This window comes from Parasteatoda tepidariorum, chromosome 12, assembly GCF_982258835.1.
Source record: "Parasteatoda tepidariorum strain Cologne lab strain chromosome 12, Ptep-v5.0, whole genome shotgun sequence".
Taxonomy (NCBI): Eukaryota; Metazoa; Arthropoda; class Arachnida; order Araneae; family Theridiidae; genus Parasteatoda; species Parasteatoda tepidariorum.
Genome location: NC_141766.1, coordinates 14,828,806 through 14,851,607, shown reverse-complemented (window position 1 = coordinate 14,851,607; position 22,802 = coordinate 14,828,806). Strand labels below are relative to the sequence as shown.

The 22,802-nt window shown below is 26.0% G+C and overlaps 1 protein-coding gene across 4 annotated transcripts in view; it reads left to right on the top strand.

Annotated features, from left to right (window-relative positions):
• Window positions 1–22,802, top strand: part of LOC107457564 (homeobox protein OTX2) — a 153,771-nt gene that overhangs the window by 49,512 nt on the left and 81,457 nt on the right. Inside the window, exon 2 of one of the 4 annotated variants that reach the window (XM_071188097.2) lies at window positions 5,847–5,895. In XM_071188097.2, the coding sequence (XP_071044198.1) occupies window positions 5,868–5,895 (28 nt within the window). In that variant the 5' untranslated portion in view covers window positions 5,847–5,867. Of the gene's footprint in view, window positions 1–5,843; window positions 5,896–12,942; window positions 13,402–22,802 lie in introns of those variants that run through there. The other 3 variants (XM_071188098.2, XM_016075747.4, XM_016075745.4) reach the window with 3 other exon arrangements.

Here is a 22,802-nt window from a genome sequence, read left to right as displayed (position 1 = left end):
AAAAAAAAGATAAAGAAAAATCATTGCATAATTTGCATTAAAATTATTTCATTAAATATACGACGCGTAGAAAATTCAAAATTTCAGAATTCTGAAATCTATCAAATTTAATTAAGCAGATATGGTATTTAAGCAGATATGGTGTCCTCTAACCATAAAAAGATAAAGCAAATAAGTTATTTCAGTATTAATAATTATTGCTTTCATTATTATTATATTGTTTTGGCTTTAATTATTATTATATTATTTTGCTATTTTTCTTAAACTATCATTATTTTACTATTATACTTTGACTCTTATTATTTTACTTTAATTTCATTCTGTTTCATTAATATAGATAAGGAAAAATACAAGAATTATTTGCTTGTGCAAATTTTATAATTTTTTTTTGCTTTTTTCATATTTTATTTCCTAAACAATTTCTTAAATTGGGGTTTGTTATTCGCAGAAAAAGGGTTTTTGCCTTCATTTTTAACGAAGTAAAATTCATTAAAATACGAATTTCTGAAAATAAAGCTTATTTAAATTGAAATCCAACTGTATACTGTCATTGAGTTAAAAAAAATTTCCTCAATTCAGAGTTTCAGCATCACTTGAAGAAAAATTCAAAAGGGAGAAGGGACGATATTAAAACTCATTTGACCTTTAAATTGCGGTATTTTTCAATGGATAATTAATGATAAAAATAGTGTAAAAGACCTCAAAAATTTGAAATTTCTTACTTGTTTTGGATCCTTTGACACAGCAGTAAAATTCTCGTAATACCAAAATTGTTCATTATAAGAAAATGAATTGTTTAACCATTAAAAGACTTTAAAAGTTTAAAAAAGGGATTGTTTATTTTTATTTTTCATGTAATTTTATCTGAATTCGTCTATTTTCTTACTAATTTGCTGTAAAATGAAGAGTAATGTGTTTTTTGTCCATTTTATTAACATCATGTTACTACTTGTTTCACGGTTTTTGCACCTTTCTTCATGTTAAAAATTATATGAATTGCGTACAAAGAAATATTATTTAGTAATTTACTAAAAAGTCTCACTAATCCCATAGAAATAGTAGCTTTTAAGCTCAGAAATATATCTTTTATAAAAATAACCTTTTCATACAAATTTGCACTTAGATAATATATACAGATTCAAGATAGATACAAATGGCATTTATTACCGATCATTTCTAAATTATTATTAAGTTTCTATTTGGTGCTTGTATGTAAGCAAACTTTATACTATGTGCTATGTAATTACCACCCTTAATGCATATTTTTATAATAATTGTTAAAAAGAAATAAAATGTAAGCTAGCGAATCACTATCGAGGAAGGCGAACATTTAAACCTGTTTGATTTTTGGGAAAGCAAAGGGGAGGGAAAAGAGCGCCACTAAGTTTCATCAGTCAATCAAACTGGTTTTAATGTTTTTAATCTCGAATTTCTTACCAATGATTTCGACAGCATTTTTGTTTATATTAATTTGTGACTCCTAGTGCTTATATTAATTTGTGACTTACGACTCCTTCATATTTACTTAATTTGTGACTCCATAACTTTAAGTTTTGCTTTAGACAAGGATTCTTATCTATAGTAAGGGTGGTCATTACCCAACATCCTGTATAATTATCTTTTAATAATTTTTTTATTTTATAAAAGTTGCATTTTTTATTCTTAGAATTTTTTTTAACCTCTGACTTTATATTACTTTAATGTTTTAATTTAAAGATCTGTTTAAAGAAAATATGATTGTTGATTTGACACCTTATTTGAAATATTTTATGAGAGTCTACTTCGGAGGATTGAAGAGAGGAAAACATCGTTGCATTGTTAAGTAGATATTTTTGTATTTGGTTCGTATATGGTAGAGTGAAGTTGGGGCTAATCCTTTGATCGTAGTCAATATTCCAATCTTAAGTGATGGAAAGCATTTTATTGAATCGCGTCGTTGACCTTTTCTCAAAGTTTAATAAACACCAGGGAACAATGAACTTATCTATGATTTAGAAAATACTTCTTCAATGGATTAAATGCCAGAAAAGGCAAACATTTACGGAAGCGCTTGAATTAAGTCAAATAGAAGAGTTTGCTTCAATGATGAAATAAATGAATGTCATTCTTCTTCAACTTCAAGGTATTTATGTTTTAAAAACTAACATATTTCAGTTTCGTTTTTGTAAACATAATTTGTATTTCGGAACAAATAAAAAAGCGCAATTTAAAATTCTTCTTAAGTCGAGTTTTTTCATCGAAATATTCAACACGGTTCTTGAACGCAGTTTGCAAAGAAATAGGAAATAGCATTTTTGTAAACATCAATTGCAATACAGTGCAGTTATTTTTTTATTAATATCATTATTTCTTTTGAGTAATGCATTTGTTGTGATTTTTAGCTACGACCGTATTTTGGTATAAAAAATATAACATAAACTTGTATATATATATATATATATAAATAATATATAGTGATACAACATGTTACAACTTCGTTATAATTTAATATATTTCCTTTTGGTTTTTATAAGCATAATTTGTGTTTTAAGATTTAATTTAAAAAATCACAATTTTTGTAAAGGTGAAGTTTTTAATATTGAAAGTGGTTCTTCAATGTAAAAGTAGTTTTCTCAAAACTATATATATCGTTTTTGTAAACTTGAATTATTCAGGTTGTAAAACCTTTTCTTAAGTTTTTAAGATTATGAACTTCGATTTACGAAAATGCAACGATAGATAAATTGAAACATCCGTACAAACTATTATAATTTTCTCCGTTTTTGTACTTCGGAAGAATTGAAAAATTAAATTTTTCTACTGAAATTCTTGAATTATCAAGGAAATGGTTCTTTTTTTAGTAACATCAATTGTTTTTTATTGTAATAAGAGAAAGTTTTTTGCTTTGTAATGCATATTTTACTTCAAGTGTATGAGCAGCTTCTTCATTGTAAAAATAATTTAACATAAACTTCATTGTATGTTGGCACAATATATTTTATATAATATGCTTTATATAATATACTTTATATAATATAAACTCCTGCTTAAACAAATAATTTTGTTTCCTTCAGCTTTATTTGAATTTCAAGAGATATATAAAGGCGCAATCTAAAATTTTTGTTTTGAGTCGAATTTTTTATTTAAATATTTATTAGGCATAGTTCCTGAATTTAAAATACTTGCTTAAAAATTTAAATTGTCCTTCATTGCAAGAAAACAATTAAAAAAAATAATTTTTTAAAAATTTTGTTCAGTCGAATTTTTTATTTAAATATTAGACGTGGTTCTTGAATCTAAAAGAGTTGCTTTAAAATTTAAATTGTCCTACATCGCAAGGAAACATTTAGAAAAAAAACTCTCTTTTTTCAAACAATTAAAAAAAATCATTTTTTGAAAATTTTGTTCAGTCGAATTTTTTATTTAAATATTAGACGCGGTTCTTGAATCTAAAAGAGTTGCTTTAAAATTTAAATTGTCCTACATCGCAAGGAAACATTTAGAAAAAAAACTCTCTTTTTTTACTTTATGAAAGGCTTATCCAATAAAAATTTCAAATTTAGGTGTTCAGTAAGAAAATGGCAGATTTTAACCAACCTCGAATTTCGAAATAAATGCATATTTAAAATTAGATATCGAATGAATTGGATGTGGCAAAACTCCTATGATCAACCTTTAAAATTTAACCAAAGTAAAACCTATTTTTAGTCATGCATTTGTCTTCAAATTCAATGTGACATGAATCCCATATTCAATCTTTAACATTTGTCCAAAATTTTTTTTTTCTTCTCGCTTTTGGACTCTTGGAAATGTAACCATTAAATTGATTAAATCGGCTGAAACCTTTAACAAGATGCGAAGTTGAACCATATTATCGTACTTCTTAAATTTGATTACATGGTACAATTTAAAAATTGCAGTTAATTTGCACCATATTAGGGTTCACAGATATTATGGATCAATATTGAACCAATGTTTCAGAGAGTGTGAACCATGTGTAATATTCCGATGGAAGACATTTTTAATATTGGGAGAGCAGCTTATATCCATAAAAGCTGACAGTTTATATCCAAAAATGGTGATATATATTATATCATTTTTAAAATAATAATATATTTGACAAAAATTGTTTTGATGTGTTTATTGATTAATTTGGTTAATTGATTAATTCAATTTCTAAGTAAAGAGGCTTGTTTCTACAACATTATGGAGCTTAGTTGAACAAAATTATCCTTTATCAACTTAAGCACCTTTTAAAGGTTGCATCATATCGGCTGAGTTTACCGGTTCTAACGTTAAACCAATATTTTGGAATATATACTTATCGCATAATCAATCGCTAAATCTAGAATTGAATTACACCAAGCTTGTTAAACCTAAGTTATGGTTCAAATTTATCACAACTTTTAACATGAGGTTTAGTTGAACCGTATTACCATATTTATAACGGAAGACTATACTTCAACTTGAGCGGAAAAATGTTCATTTTAGCACCTTAGTTGAACCGTATTTTGGATCAGGGTACCGAAAATATGATTCAAAATTAAACCCATTTTTTTTACAATGGTTTGGTTGACAATTTTTTCTAGTTTAAAGTAGCATTTGGAAGTAATTATATTATGAAACCAATTTCACATTTATATTTGTTATACTGAAAAACCGTATTCAATGAATATTTATTTTAATTCAATGAGACCAACCTTATTTCTGTTTTGGAATTATATAGTTATTATATATTTGGAACACAAATATACTCTTTTCTTCCTATCGAATATCTCTTACTGTAGAACTGAAATTATAGTCGATAAAAAGTATTTCTTAAATTTATATTTTATACTCTTTTTAGTTAATCAAATACCAATTTCGTAGTTCAAGAGATTCTCTGAAAAATGAACAAAAGAATCTAAGAAGATTCAGTTATTGATAGTTTCTTTAAATCTTTCTTTTTTTTCGGTTAAAACTCTCTTGGAAAAAAAACTCGCATTTTTGACCATTCCTTAAGCTGTATTTCGTGATTTTTGACAACCGTAGCGAGAATGCGTGACAATTGACAAAACGATATCTCTCAAATATTTTACGAAATTGCCTCCTAGCTAGTGTTTCACTTCAGAATATGCTTCTTATTTTATGCTCCGTATGGTACAGAGACTAATGTGATAGTTTGCTGAGCAGGTTTCAAAAGTTCAATTCTTAGCTAATCTATATATAGTATTAATGCTAATACTGTATATAGATAGAGCCGTTGTGGCTATGGTGATAAAGCATAAGCCATCCAATAACCCAGGTTCAAATCTCAGCTATGACTGGTTGCTATGAATTCTGCTTCAGGCTTACACTGACTATAGTGCTGACATAAAATATTCTCAGCGGTTGACCGATAATGGGTTAGAATCGCCATGCCTAACCATGGAATGGTTTTTTGTTTTTCATCTGCATGTAACGCAAATGCGGGTCAGTTTCGTCAAAAAGCCTTCCACGGAGGCTGGTTTGTTTTAGTGCTTGATCCAAGAGTTCCCTTGTCTTCTGTATTGGGTTCAAAATTGCAAGGCTACGGAGATAAACATCGATAGTCTGAAATTGAAAATTGAGCATTGGATGGCTTTAAAATAAAAAAAATTACTTTTGATGAAACTTTTTATCTTCTCTACTTATTTCTACTTACTCTCTATAAACAAATGAAAATAGTAATTTTTTCAATGACACAAAATTTTCGCTCAGAACATAAAACAGTTGTCATATGCGTTTAAAATCAAGTGAATTTAAATATCATTGAGTTTGAAATACCAATATAAAATTTTTTTTAAATCATTTAGCAAATTGCTTACTGATTATTGAAAGATATAACCAAATATTTTGTTTTTCAGCAGCAAAGGAAAAGGATTATTTGAATGCTGACCTTTGACATGGATGACTTTGGTAAGCCTTTATAATTTTATAACACAAAGCAGCCAGCATAGATTAAATAACATATTTAAAAAGTACACTCTTTAAAATAAATAAATCTTACTAAAAACACTGTACTTAAAAGAAACAATTTTAGAAATTTGTTTATATTTAAGCTCTTGGGAAATTTCATAAATTGTTTGGCTCAATTTCACACTATATGACAATTTAAATTAATTTCTTTGGTTGAATCCTACAAAATTGCCTACAAATATAGAGCTATTAAAAAAATAAGAAAAAATATTTCTCAAATATCAGCAAAAAAAATCTTTAAAATGATATCTTTGACACATGTACAAAATGTTAATCGATCTTGTTTAACTTGGGAAACAAAATGAAATGGGAAACAAAAATACTTTGGATGTTTTTTTTTTCCTTCAAGATTTTGATTTACAACAAACAGTTTTGTAATGATTATTTCAATCTCGTAAATCATTGTGAACTAATAAAATAACAGATGAATTGTAACATATTTTGCTTTAATACTCCTAAGACAATTTTTATTATTAGCAAAGCATACGTTTTCTTTAATTTTCAGACAAAAAAGTTACGTTTTTTGAAAATTTGATGAGAGGCCCCTATAAAGCTTATAGAAGTAGCAGTAATGAGAATGTGTAATGCATGGTAATTATGAAACATTATGCTCAACCTAAACATCAGTAGGAAATAATAAAAGTCAGTAAATTATTAACACAAAAATATATCTTTCATTTATTGCAAAAGTGATAGAACATTTATTATCATTTTTTTAGAGTCAAACATTTGCATCGAAATCTCAATGAATATCTTCCCTACAAATAATGCTTGTTATTTTAAAGCAGATGAAATCACCTATTTTGCGTGTTCCTATGTCTAAATACATGATAAACTATATGATTCTGCAGTTAGAGATTGTATATATATATAATAATTAAAATCAAATAATTGAATCAAATAAATGAATGAAACGCACGATATAGTTTAATATTTAAAAATGTGTTACTTTATTAAAAATAATATCAAATGAAAGAACCAGTTGCAAGATATAACCCTGTATAAAATGAGTTTCACTTAATATTTAAGGTAATTAATTGCGTGTAACTAAGAGTTCATACAAATATACGTAGGTTTGTTTTGATGAATTACTTTTTATCATAAACAAGAAAAAGCTTACGTATTATTTTAGAAAATAATTTTGATCTGAATATTTTTATTATTGGTGAGGCTAATGTAAATAAAAATGGAACTATCCCGCCTTGTTTTTAGAATGAAGCTTTCACATCCACGCGTCGAGCCCCTGGGCGAAACTGTACCGTAACTTTCCTGCTTCACACTCCCCCACCCCCCATTGAATAACATAGGAGAAAAGGCCAACAATTGAAACGGAAAAAGCCGGGCCTAACGCTTAGAGGGTTAGAGGGGGTGTAGCCAACCTGAATATTTCAAAATATTATTTCCTTTATCGTTTTGTTTTGCATTTTTTGAAAGCAAACATTGTGTGAAATAATTCTTTAAAGTGATGTCCAGAATTAATATATTTTGCTAGAGTTATAAAGCTCCACACATAGTTCCGTGACACTTAGAACAACTTCAATTGCGTTTTTCACAAATGATTCAGTGATTCATGATTAAATATATATACATATATTATATAGCTCAATGAAGACAAAAAGGATAAAAAAAAAAATGAGAGAAAAACGAGGAAAATTAATAAGTTTTATTAACTGCGCATAAGCTACTAGTATATAGGACTCATAAAATAAGTTTAAATATTGAGAAAACATGGAAAATAATAAGATTTTAAAAAAATCTTTTTTTTTAATAGTTTTATTTTAACAATCTTTCTTTTTCTCTTTTCTTTAATCTTTATTATTTTCCATGTTTTCTCAATATTTAAACTATATATATATATATATATATATATATATATATATATATATATATATATATATATATATATATATATATATATATATATATATATATATATATATATATATATATATGTCCAAGAAATAGTATGTAGACACCGATTTGTAGGTTGATGAAAGGTAATAATTGTTAGCTTTAAGTTAACTATAACTAATTAAAGACTACTAATAAATATTAGCTTTAAAATTTATTCACACAATACTCTTATAGTTTTTTTCTGGGGAATTTTATTATTTTTTTATTTCCTTCTATTATTAATATATTTTATTTTAATGACGAGTATCTTTCTTTTCATAGAAATTCGAGAAGAAGTTTCATAAATGTTTTCCATTCTAGAATTTCAGAGATCTAATACACTTTAGTACTACTGATTTCAATGTCCGCTTACAATTTGTTTTATTTTTTAGAATTACATCAAAAGTTGTAAACAAACAAAGTATCAACAAAAGTATCAACAAATTTAAGAAATTAGATCAAGAAATTGTAAAAAAAAATATAATACTACAAAAACTGTAATTAAAACACAAGCAAGAAAAATAAAATTACAAATTTCTTTAATCAATAAAGTGTTTTACTAAATATTTCATCTTTTAAGAATCTTTAAAATAAGAAAATGTTTTTCATCAAAAATATCCTATCTTTTTATTCCGGAACATCGTTTAAGCAAATTGTTGAAAGAACTTCACTTCATATTTGAAATTGAGTATCTTTCTTTTAATTTCACTTAATAGAAGTTCACGAAGGAACTTTATAAATGTTTTTTCTTAAAAAATCCTTTTCTCTTAGAGAATTAACGCACCTAAGTAGTACCGATTCCGATGTTTGTAAGCGGTTTACGAAGGTCTTTTTTTTATACCTTTCCCTAATAATGACTTGTTTTATTTTGGTGACGGAAATTAAATAGCTTATAAAATAAGTCTGATTATGAAAAATGATAATATGCAATGATGAGAAAAATAAATTGCAATAAAATTTAAAAAAATTGATAATTTCTTACATATGACTTAAAAGTACTTTTGGCGGAGCTTAGTAAATTAAGACGAAATGACTTAAAAACGAATTCATTGGTTATATTTATTGGTTTAATGACATTTTAAAACAATTCGCCTTGTAACAAATTAAAAGAATAATATAGCACTGGTTTTCTTTATTACTTTTCAAATAACCATGACAAAAATTTTCGTTTTATGATTAGAAGAAAAATGGAATAAATTGGTAAAATTGAAAATAAAATTAAACCAATATTTACGAAAAGTAAGTGGAAGGTTTTTTATATGTCCTCCGTCCATCGTTATTTTGAATTAAGTTAAATATTTTTTTATGTTGCAGCTTTTTATGTTAGAATAACCGACATTCATGTTTATTTTTTTCGTTCCCTTCATTACTATCCTTCAGATTAAAAATATTAAAATAATCAATAATCGCATTTAATACTTAATTTTTTTCCTTTTACATTTTCCCTTCTAGTTTTCAATATAAAATTACCGAATTTTTGTCTTATCTTGTCTTTTAATATTTTTTCATATTAAAAATTTGATAAAAACCAGTTACCAAATTTAGTGCTTAATTTTTTTCATTTACTTTTCCCTTATGATTTCTAGTACGTAAAAATATTTTTTTCAAGCATTCCTCATTATTATTTTTCATTTTTTAAAAATGAAAAATAACAAATTTACATGTTTAAGTTACTCTAACAAATTTACACGTTAAGTTACATGTTAAGTATCTCTCATACTTTTTTACATAAAAAAAATATCTGATTCTAAAATAATACCTTCATTATTATATGTATCCCTCATCATTAATTTTCATATTTAAAACATTAAGATAATTGATTATAAAATTTTGTGCTTAGGTTTTCTTATACGTTTCCCTTATAATTTTTTAGATAAAAACAAGCGACTTTCATTTATTTTTTATTTTTTTACATTTCCTTCCTACTTCATTACTTTCCATATTTATGTTATTAAGATAACCAGTAACCAACTTTTATGCTTTAATTTTTCTTTTATGTTTTCATTATAATTTTCTATATAAAAGCAGTCTTAATGTTCTCTTTATAATTCTTTTTTTTTTCAGATTAAAAAACTCAATAACCAATTATTGTGCTTAAGGTTTTTTTTAACGTTGCGTACATTAATTTTTAGCTCAATATAATAGATTTTTATGCTTATGTTTCGCATGTTTTCCTCGATTTTTCTTTTTTTTTCATTAAAATTTTTAAAAATAACCAATTTATGCTCAATTATTATCATTCACATTTCGTAAAAAATGGACGATGAATAGTAACCAAATTTTTCGTAGAAAAATCAAATATTTTTCTTACTTTTATGCTATATATTTTTTCCACCAAAATCACATAAATGATTTTATTAGAATTATCTAACTTGGCTGTTACATTTATGACGTTTAATTATAATGTCTTGATTTAATTTTATTGATTTATCAAATGAAATTATCGATTTTTAAGATTTTAAAATTTTGAAACTTTTTGAATTTCGTATTATATTGTGATTGGTGTACATAATACGTGATGTAGTATCTCCATACACTTAATGAAAATTTTTATGTAAATTTTTTCATTTTTATTTTAAAATGTTACTAAAAAATAAGCTTCTTAAATAAAAATAACTTTACTTTTTGCAAAATTTAATAATATTGCTCAGATTTTTCAATACCTGGACCTGCAATTTTACATTTTATGCTTGACTACATGATTACTGACCTCGAAAATCCATTATTTAATTTATTATAAATCTGTAAATATACCTATTAGTTAATCTATTATAAATCTGTGATTATACCAATTAATTAATCTTGAACTTAATCTATTATATATCTGGAAATGAACCGTTTAGTTAATTAATTACTTAATCTATTATAAATATTTGAATATATCTATTAAATAATCTATTACTTAATTTATTATAAATCTGTGAATATATCTATTACAGAGATGCTAACTTGCTTTGTAAAAAAATATTTTTTAGTGGTAACGAAATTTATGTTGTTTTTAGTTCAGTATTTTTCATTTTAAGTAATTTTTCACCACCTCATATCAAAAAGAAGTATAAAAGTATAAAAAAATGTATAGTACCTCATAAAAGTATCATATGAACTGCAACTTTAATGCAGTTATCTCGTGGTGTTACTCTTATAAAGAGTAGGCATAATTATCTTTATTCTACAAGTTTTACTATTTAATTCGCTACCAATTTATTAAATCTTTTGCAGAAAGCGGAGCAGTTGGCATCTCTGCTATTAGTTTATCTACTAATTAATTATTTATAAACATGTGAATGCATCTACCAGTTAATCTACTACTTAATTTATTATAAATCTGTGAATATAACTATTAGTTAATTTATCACTCAAAATATTGTAAATCTGTGACTAAGCCTATACCTTAATCCAGGGATGGCGAACCAATGGCACGCGTGCCATTTATGGCACGGTACACAATATTTTGGGCACTCCACCGATCACACTTGTTGTTGCACTAAGAATTGTTATTACACAAATGTTATTACGCTATGAAGCATACGTAACAATTAAATTAAAATTCACAAAAAAACAAACAAAATAATAAACAATTATTAATAAAAAAATTAAAAATTAATGCTAAAAAAACAATTAATAACAGTAAAAAACAAGCTAACAATAAATAACTAGCATAAAAAATCAACAGTCCTGCTTAAACTAACATCTTACAACCTAATATAAGTCATTGGTCATCTAATCTGCAACAACAGAAGTCACACTGATGTTACTTTAAGTTGAGACATTGCAAAATGTATTTTCTTTTCAATGTAAATAAAGAGTATTAAGTTGATAGTATTTAGTAATATTATTTTCTCAATAATCACGAAGTCAAAATTATTTGACGGCACGTCTATGACCTCATTAAGCAATTTTTTAGAGAAAATGGCACGTTGGTGTATAATGGTTCGCCACCCCTGCCTTAATCCATTATTTAAACTATTATAAATCTGCGACTATACCTACTAGTTAATCTCTTACTTAATCTATCATAAGTCTGTGAATATACCTGTTAGTTAATTTATTAGTTACACTTTGTTCAACAACAATTTAATATTCTTTTTTAAGTTATCTTTGTTTTTATTTTGTGGATTCCATCCCGATCTATAATCGGGTGCAAAATGTTTATTCAATTTCTTCTCCTCCCTAGTTCATTAAAAAACAGGAATTTAATTGTATGGCTTATAAGTAAAATTAAATGCATATAAATTAAATTTATCCTAAATATCAATTTCTGATCAATTAATATCTATTCAAAAACATTTTAAAAAGCTTATAATAGTAATATGCATTACCTATTATAAATCCATAATCAAAAAGCTAATAACAATAAAGTAAAATTTAAAAAAAAAAAAAAAAAAAAACGCTTAAATATCTTAACGATGTTTAAAAAAAAGGAATTTTTCCCTGTCCAACATAAACCATAGCATCGTGCCATCAAATTTAAGAAATAAGATAATATGGTTCAAATTTGCACCCTATTAATGTTGCACCAAATTTGAACACTGATTCAAAATTCCTAATAATGGACGATGAAATGTTATGAATTAGGTTTTGTTAATTATTGTTTTATTTGTTTATAAATAACGCTTAAGATTTTATCTAAAAGTAATAATAATGATTTTAATCTTGTTCTTAACATCGTCCTTAAAATGGGTTTCTTATAATAATGAGGTATTTCTAAATATTAAATAAACTCTCGTCTTTCAATAACCAAGTTGAACCCATTGCTTAATCAAGTTAAAAAAGTAAAATTATATAATATAACCCGATGCCATATTAAGGTTCAACACAGTGAAAGGGATTAAAACGACTATTATATAATTGCTATGTGTCGATATTTTCGAGCCTATCGAGACGTAATTATTTCTTATTCGCTACAACCTTGTAGCAAATATAATCAAGTTAGAAATGCAATTGGAATGGATTCATCTTATTAAGGTTGTAGCAATATTATGGTTCAATAGTGAACCGATTTTTGTAAGAATTCTTGACATTATTTGTAGTAAACGCATGCGAAAATGATAAATATTTGAAGGAAAGTTTTCTAAAGAGAGAGAAATAAGGGAAACTCTTGGTCAGTGCTATCATTGGAAGAGAGGCGCGGCATGACTGTTTGAAGGCGGGGCTTTGGGCGGGCGGACGGGAGACGTGTGCGGCGGCCGCGGCAGAAACGTGGTTGCCGCTTACTTTGCAACGCTTCTTCCGTACTTACTCTGCCGGGTGACCTGGCCGTAAAGCTGTGGCCAAATTTCGAAGACGTTCAAAGCCGGGGGGGCAGCGGGGACAATTTTGGCCCCGCTCTCACCGGCTTTCTTTCCTACCGGTCGGGACACCAACTGTGCGGCAGTCCCCCGACTTCAGTGGCCGCTTTCCAGCCATCGGGGTCCTCCTGCGCTCCATTTTCAACCGGCCAAAGTGCCCCATCGAGCGGCATGGCCTACCTCAAGTCATCGCCTTACTCTGTCAACGGCATTGGACTGCCTTCTCCCGGTGTTGACCTTCTCCACCCCACGGTCGGATATCCGGGTAAGCAGCTTATACCAAATTCTTTACTCACTCCCCCACCCTCTCTACTTTCCTGGCTTAACAAGTACCCACATCTCTAATAAAGCCGATTACCTCACCTCAGAGAAACCATTCTAATTATTCTCTCCTAAATTTTAAACCATTTCTCACATTTTTCCTTCCATATTTTACCGTATAAATCAATAGAATCAAAAACCACCTAATAATTAATTTTAAAAAAATATTCGCTCAAACGTTTTTTTTTTCTTTTCTTTTAACCTTTGAAAACACAAACCATTTTTTAAATTCACTCATTTTGTTAAGAAAAACTTTTTGCCTGACAACAAATAAAATGTAATAGCAAACGTATTTACTTTTATCGTTAAAAACTTCTCTAAAATGAAATTTTTTAAGGAATATAACGATTATATGCGGTGAAAAAATTCGTTTTTTTTAAGCTCGTCCTTTAAATAAAAGGATTTATTTTAATTTTTAGCAGCTATAATTAATAATACTATACAGTTTCTAAAAACAATATTTATTTACTTTACTATTCTTCAAAACTTGTAAGATAAATTTAATGTAATGAAACTTTTGTACCTGCAATTTTCTCTCACTATGAATTTTCCCTCTCTGTTTTTGTATGTCTATGTAAGATTTTATAATGTCACCAAGTTTCCAATTAAGAAAGAGCAAAGAAACTTTTGGATATTTGATGAAATTTGTTGATTTACTGCTATCTTAAGTTAGCTTTGCATGTTTATTATTGACAATTACGGTGTTATGCAATGCTAAACACGTATAGGATTTTTTTTTAAGAAACTTTTTATGCTCAGTTGAAACATGTAATAGAATGACTTTTCTGTACAACGTAATAGTGGCAACGTAAATTAGTAAAAAAAGAAAAATATAAAAATTTGTATTCTATGTAATGCGGTAAATAATTAAGGAGTTAAACTAAAATATTCGGGTTAATATATTTTTCAGTATAATTTGTAAATGTCTGTTTAACAATTTTACTTCGAAATTAAAAAAAAAAGTTTTATTTACCGTTTATGACAGCAATTTATGTAGTGCTAAAACTTGATAAAATTTCCAAGCAGTAGCTAAATAACGAACCATCATTAATTATTATAAAAATTTGAGGATGTTATTTTCTATTTATAAAGTTTTAGCTAGTATTGCATTGATAATTGTATGATAATTAAAAAAATATTCATCAATTAAATATTTTACATCACGTGAGTGCACATAAACATATCATTGACAGAAAAACAAGCCTTTACGTGAATCTTATTTGAAATAATTTTTGTAAAATTACATTTGACTACTTTTATTATTTGTGAAGAATACTTTATATGGTAATGAAATGTTTTGTATATACATGCACAGAAATTAGTAAACAATAAATATACACTAATGAATGCAATAAATAAGATCTTTAACTTAAAGTATTTCAGTTTCCATGAAAAACACGTAATAGTATTATTTCATATTTATTATTAATTATTTATTTTTACTTCTTTAATAACACATTATTACTTCTTTGAAAAAGCGAAATGGGATGCTTTCTAAAACGTGACATTGAATTAGTTATTTCATAAAATAAGATAGCATTTGAGGTACGATCAGGTTTTGAGGAATTTAATCTAAATAATGAAAAAGGTCTCCTAAGCAAGGAGACAACTGGCTTCCAAATTTTTTTATTCAAGGAGCAAAAATTTTGTTTCGGAAAAAAAAACGGCTCTGAAATGGGATAATTTCTGAAATGTGACCATGTTTTAGTTAATTTTTATAGATTTTTATTTTTATTGCATAGCATTAAGTATACTGTAATAGTTGAGATTTTGAGGAAAGACAACTTAATAATAAAGAAGATCTTCGAATTCAGGAGACGTTCTTTCAGTTCCTTTTTTCAGACATTTTCAAAGAGTGCAAAGGGTAAACTTAAAACATTTTGAATCTTTTATTGAATTTGTCAACTTAACGGTTTGGTTTGTCATTGTTTAAAACTATTCTAGTATAAGTTATAATATTTTTTAAACTGTTCTTATATTAATAATTTTCGGCATACATTGATTTAAATTGTAGGAAAGATTTATAAATCACACATTACAAAATAAAGATTACAAATTTAAATTTGAATTTTTTAACTAATTCGTATGGTTTTAAAAACCGCTTTTTATTTCGGGAAAATCAGTAAGCTGTAAAGATGGTCAATCAATAGCGTATATACCATTTATAAAATACATTGTCAGAAGGTGATCACCCGCAATATATGTAATTTCGAGGATTAATAGTTGGAATGCCTTTATCCTCGCATCAACATGCTTTTTTTTTCGAAAACTTAATATATTAGAAATTTGGATTTCAAGTTATATGTGAATTTTACCAGGTCATTTTTGAATTGCGCTTAAATATAGACAAAAGAATATTTTAATGTATCACAACTTCTGCTGTTATGCCTGTAATTGAACATAATATTTCTAGAATTAAATTTTTTTAAAAACAATTTTAATCAAACTGTCAAGTTTTTCAATATGTACTATATTTAAAAAAAATTAAGTGAAGGGTTAAGGTTTTAAACTCGCTGGCTCATGGGCATGTTTAGAGAATATTTGTAGCTTTAAAATAGAACTAGAATATTTGTAGTAGAATTTTATTACAGTAATTGCCTAATATTAGCTTTAAATAAAATTTTCAGTTGTTGTAATGTATTGAATTATATGTGTTAAGCATAGTTCTGTTTGATAAAACGATGATATAACTGAGAAATATTGATAAAATTTAAAAAAGCGCTAGATTTGCGCTAAATATTTTTGTAATTAGTATAATGACTATACAAGCTAAAGAAAAGCAGTAACACAATCATTTGTAAAATTAAGAGAAATTACCACAAGAAGTATATTCAAAGAAAATGTTATTTTAAAATATAACATCTGTACTAATTTACAGTGCAAAAGAGATTAATTAAACCAAACTATTTTTATAATTTGTGTGATGACTCTATAAGCTGATAAACAGCAGAAACACAATTATTTGCAAATTAAAAGAAGTTATTAAAAGAATTTAATTTTACAGTACAGAAAAGAACCGTTAAGCAGGTAACTAAATCCATGAATTAAAGAAATAATGCAATCGTAACAATAAAGTTCATACTATATTATTCCTAAAACATATCATCAAGATTTTCTAAATTAATTCTAAAATAAATATAGTAACAGTCTGACGCAATGCAATACTGTCTGTAATTCACACTAAAATTTTAATTAATTTTACAATGGAAACTTTAATTGGTAATACAATAAATATGGTAATTCATAATTCAATAAAGAATTTAAATTCATGTAACAAAAAAGTAGCTGAATGAATGGTTTAAATACAATATATTTTGGTATAGTAACAGAATTATGTTTTTTTCTCTCCTTTTTTTCAAAAAAAAAAAAAGCAATCTTAAATGTGATTATTGATTATTAAACAAGTACGGTAATTTTATGAGAATTTTTTTTCACCACTTTGAAATTTCTAAAACAATTTTAAAATTTGTATCCTACTAACAGTAGTTCGTAATATATTAATAAGAGTAGTTTAGATTGCAATGCAAATTGCAATAAAAAAATAAATCATTACCCGCTATTCAATACTAATATATTTCAATGATATATAACCATATATGTTTTGACATATTACAATATAATTTCATTCATATGTTCTTATTATATTTATCATTGTCTTCCATAAAAAGGTGTTAGTAATGACTTTTTTTGAATTTCAGTTTAAATAGTGTTAGTAATATTATTGATAGTATTGTGTTATGAACTACTATTACTAATGTTTTAATAGTAATGTTTATTCCTATCTTTTTTAGATGAAATAAATAATTTATTATGAAATTGAATAATTTGTTCAGTTGAATTTTCGGATTATAGTTTGTATGGAAATCTGTTTTATAATATCAGTTAAAATTTTTGTTAGCGTGAATTAGCACTTGAGTTATAATACGAAATAAAATTTGCGTTATTTACAAAAACTGTTGTTAAAATTGATATTAATAAATAATCAAATAATTAAATAATCGAATAATCATATATTTTTAGTAAAAATAGTGAGATAAGGAAAAAAGAAGAATTAATTATTTTATAAACATGTTTTATAATTTTTTTTTCTTTTAACACATAGTTGACTCCCCCCCCCCCCCCTATTGTCTGTATTAAGGCTCTGAAGCAACACGACATTGATTCACTATATTTTTAATTTCAATAAATACCTTATTTGCTATCTAAACTTTACTTTTATTTCCCTGAAAAAAATTGTGTTTTACTAACAATAAGGAGTGCATTATCGGATCATGTACACGTTTCTTTGAACATGTACCGGAATCTTTTAAATTCTGATTTATTTTCAAGAAAATGTCATCGAGAACTTAAGGGAAAAAATAAAATTATAGTTGTATAGCATATACTGCTATCTAGTTTATGTTGTAATTAAAGTTCCACGCAGAAATAAATAAATTCATTATTCAATTCTTACAGTTCATTACTCTATAGAAGCCGATATTTTGTTTTCACATGCAGAAAAAAAATCAAATTATAATTATAAAAAGGTCAATAATGTATAATTCATGCTGTAATAAATATGTACAGAAAAAATATATCAAATTATTTAAGCAATTTTCCTTGTATTGTATACTTTAAAAATTTTCGTGTATATATATATATATATATATATATATATATATATATATATATATATATATATATATATATATATATATATATATATATATATATATATATATATACTATACTATACTATACTATACTATACTATACTATACTATACTATACTATACTGTACTCTCCTACTCAATTTTTATTCTTCTAAAGGCAATTCATGTACGGAAAAACATAAAAAAAAATCAAATTATTAAAATAATGTTGACAATACTGTATAGCTTGTTTTTTAAAAAGTTGTGTTAAAGAAATGAGCAATAATTCATTGCTCACTATTCATTACTCTATTGAAGAGGACGATGTTCATCTATCGCTATGAAGTAAAAATCAATTATTGTTGGGGGATTTTCAAGCTGAGTGATTCTATGATAGAGGGCAAACAGCGACTTCCCTGAAGGGCTATTGAGGCACGTGTCACACTCGATAAGCATCGCAGGCCAGAACGAGATTTTGTGGGGCCACCAAATGGCCTCCGAAATCTCTGTAGGCCATCTAGAAGCATTATCTCTCGACGAACATTTTTTACTCAGAAATCGATTCATGTTTTTATTATCTTTACAAATTTATTAGTGATTTATGATATGCTATTATTATTAAGCAGTGGTTTATTAATGTGAATATACCTATATTAATTATTAAAGTAATTTTATTAAATTAAATTCTTCAAATGAATTTTACGAGCGAAATTGGATCGAAAAAAAAATTATTTAAGATTTGTTATTTATGTAAAAGCGACTGTGTATTGCTATAAGCTTTAACAAATTATTGATTTACTGTTTTTTTTTTTTGCGAAGTTCGATAAAAAAAAGATTTACAATATTTAATAATAAGGCAATGGTTTATTAATTCGAATATGCTTAAGCGAATTATTATTCATTTTTCATTATTAATTCGTAAGTTTGATTGAAAAATGATCTGCGATATTCTATAATATGAAAGCGATGGTTAATTAATGTAAATATGCCTCACAAATTATTAGAGTATTATTAATTTTAAGTATAGATTAATGAAGTTTCTTCTAAAAATAATTCACGACACGTGATTAACATCAAAGTGATGCTTTATTGTTATGAGCATGACTAAATGAATTATTAGAGTTTTGTAAGTTCTACACGTTTATAAGTGAAATTTGATTAAATTTTTTTTTCACGTACTGTGAATGCACGAGCTTCTAATAAAATAACGACGATTTCTTAATGTGAAAATCCTTACACGAATTGCTAGATAATATGTATAGATTTAGAAACATTTTTTTTAAAAATGCTGTTCTGAATTCGTTTAAAATAATATTTATAAATTAATTTTGTTCTTATAAATCAATGATATTATAACTAATTTCTTATTGTAAATTGTATTATGTTTAGAACTGTACACTATTCTAAATTCATATTTATTTATATTTATATTAAAAAAAATGCAGCCAAGTTATTAACGTGGGTGTTAAAAACTAATGAAATATACGTCATGAACGATATATATATATATATATATATATATATATATATATATATATATATATATATATATATATATATATATATATATATATATATATATATATATATATATATATATAGTAAAATTTATTTGGCGTATTTATAAACAATTAAATTAATATTTCGCTCGATGCAGAAAATATTTTTAAGACATTTATTTATCTTATAATTCATATAATTCATACATATAAGTTCTAAGTTCAATGGAATTGTTGTTATTTATTATGTAATAAACATTTATTGTTAAATTATTTTCAACGTTACTTTTGACATATTTTTATTACATTCAAATGTCTATAACATAGCATATGTAAAAGATAAATAAATGAAAAATGTGAATTACATTGAAATTACATTTGCCTCATAACATTTTGCTTATTCATTTGTTTATCTAAACCCATGAAAAAAAATTAGGGTAACATACACCCTAAAACCTAAATTACATCCGGAAAGAATAAAAATTCTGAAATAAAATGAAATTACGTTTTTTTCCTAGTACTTTGCTTGTAGTTTCCTAGTACTTGTTGTTTGTTGTAACCAAAAATCTAAAATACAATGAAATAACGTTTGCATCATAACATTTTCTTCACTGAGAAAAAAGTATGGTCAAAGCTGCCAAAATAAGGTAAAATAGTAGTGTATCTGGTTCTAGGGGAACACCAAAAAGCACGGTAATTTTCATCAAAGCACTTTGGTAATTTTTGTAAACAATTAGCAATGAAGTATAATTTTATTACCATGTTGTTTGATAGTAAATGTGTTACAATTAGGTAATTTTACCGCGATAAAGCCAATTACCTCACCTCAGAGAAACCATTCTAATTATTCTTTCGTAAATTTTAAACCATTTCTCAAATTATTCATTCCATATTTTACCGTATAAATCAATATAATAAAAAAAAACCCAAGTAATTAATTTAAAAAAAAATATTCCTTCAACCGTTTTTTTTTTCTCTTTTTTCTTTTAACCTTTGAAAACAGAAACTATTTTTTAAGTTCACTCATTTTGGCAAGAAAAACTATTTTGACTGACAACGAATAAAATTTAATAGCAAACGTATAAAAACATGCCTAGTACAAAAACCATTTATTTGGTTAAATTTACTTTTCAGTTTTTTATGTTTACTGAATGTGTGGAAATAAGAACTATAATTTTGAAAACAAGAGTTTCTGGTAAACCGTTACTCGTTCGTTTTTCTAAGCTCACGAAAAAAAAAAAAAATTAAGGTAGCAAATATTCTATAATCTAAATTATACGCAGAATTCAACAATAAAAAGCTTGTAGTAGAATGAAATTGCGTTTATCTAAAATTTTATTTACTCGTTTGTTTACCCAAACTAGTATAAAATTTCTTAGGGCTGCACTATAATCGATTATTTGCAGAAAAAACTAAATCAAAAATGTAAAATACATTGAAATATACGTTTTCTTAATCTGTTTATCGAAACTAATACCAAATTTCTTTTATCCATACAATATATATATACATGGAAAAATTTCAAATACCTTGATGCAAAGTTATATTTTCATTTGATTATTAAGGGACATCAGATAAAATTACTAGATTTATACTATTACTCCTGAAAGTTTGTTTATCTCTTAGGGTCATATATTCATTTTAAGATATAAAGAAATAATTTTTTTGTCAAAATATATTTCCAATTTTTTTTCTTCTTCTGAAAAGAATAGTACCTATTTAGCACACAAAAACAATGAAATATCATTTTGTAAATTGCATCCGCTATTGTTATATTTTAAACTGTATTTAACGAATATTGGCATTGTGTAGTGCTTTTATATTGCAAAAAAATAAATGCAGGTATTCTGAAAAATATGCTTAATTTTATAGGTTTTATTAAATTGAAATTTCAATGCAGGAAAAATATTTAACATGCCTTATTGTATACATTTTAAACAGCCTTTTTTTATGGATGAGAGATTGTTATATCTCTTAAAGCTACGATGTAGTCTAATTGTCATAAAAATTAAATTAAAAAAATACCTGTTTAAAAATATTGATGTGATTTATTTAAAATTGGTGTTAATAGAGTTGATAAAAATATTGAATGTTTCCGTATTTTTAAAAATGACTTAAAACATTTAAACTGTTTCTGAGAAAATAATTTTGATCTAATAAAAATGCAAGCATTGATTTAACACGTTGGAAAATGGTAATTGTATTTCTCATAATTAAAAAAAATATATATGAAGACAATATTTGAAATTTTAATTATATGCAAAATGCGGCGTGAATTAGTAGTAGCATAACAAGCTTAATTTATATACAAATAATATAAGTCTATATAAATAAACGAGCAATTGTGACTCAGGGGATAAAGTGCTTGACTCCTAATGAGGTGACCCCGGTTCGAATCCCAGTGAAGGCTGATCGATACGAATTTCGCACCCAGCTCGCACCTTCCACAGTGCTAACATAAAATATCTTCAGGGGTGGGCGGATCGTGGGCTAGAGTCCCCTTGTAGTCAGGTTAAAAGTGGGAGGTTTTCGTGATTTTTCCTTACTTGTAACGGAAATGAGAGTAAGTTCCATCAAAAAGTCCTTCTCGAAGGCAAATTTCTCCCTACACTTGAGTTAGGAATTTTATTGTTTTCTGGAGTAAGCTCGAAATTACAAGGCCACGGAGTTAAAGATTGGCAGTCGTAAACTCAAAATTGGGTTGGCTGCTCAGCAACCGTTGGAAGAAAAATTAAAAATAAGCATCCTTTCATAGTTTTATTTTAAAAATTAGTATTTATGAAAGCGTAAAAAAAACTGAAAAATATAAAATTTTCCTTAAAAAGTTTTTGTTTTAAAATTTATTCAAACATTTATCTATAAGATCAAACATTTCATAATTTCAAACATTTATAAGTTGTTCAAAGGATTAATAGAAAGCTCTATAAAAAATTTATGCTATACATTAAATAGTTTTTGCACTCGAAAGGTTTTCCAAATTTATCTTTTTATACTAATTTTTCTGAAGTGTAAAAAATAGATTTGTATAGATTGCCAGATTATTTCTTGTAATGTTTTCATTAGTTTTATTTAGAAGTTATTGTACTTTGCAAAAGAAACGTTGCAAGATAAAAAAAAAAAATGTTAAAAGTGAAATTCCTTTGAAATGAGTAAATTCTAATTGGAATATTTATTAAGAAAGCACAGGCACTACAGAAAAATTCCCATATATTGTA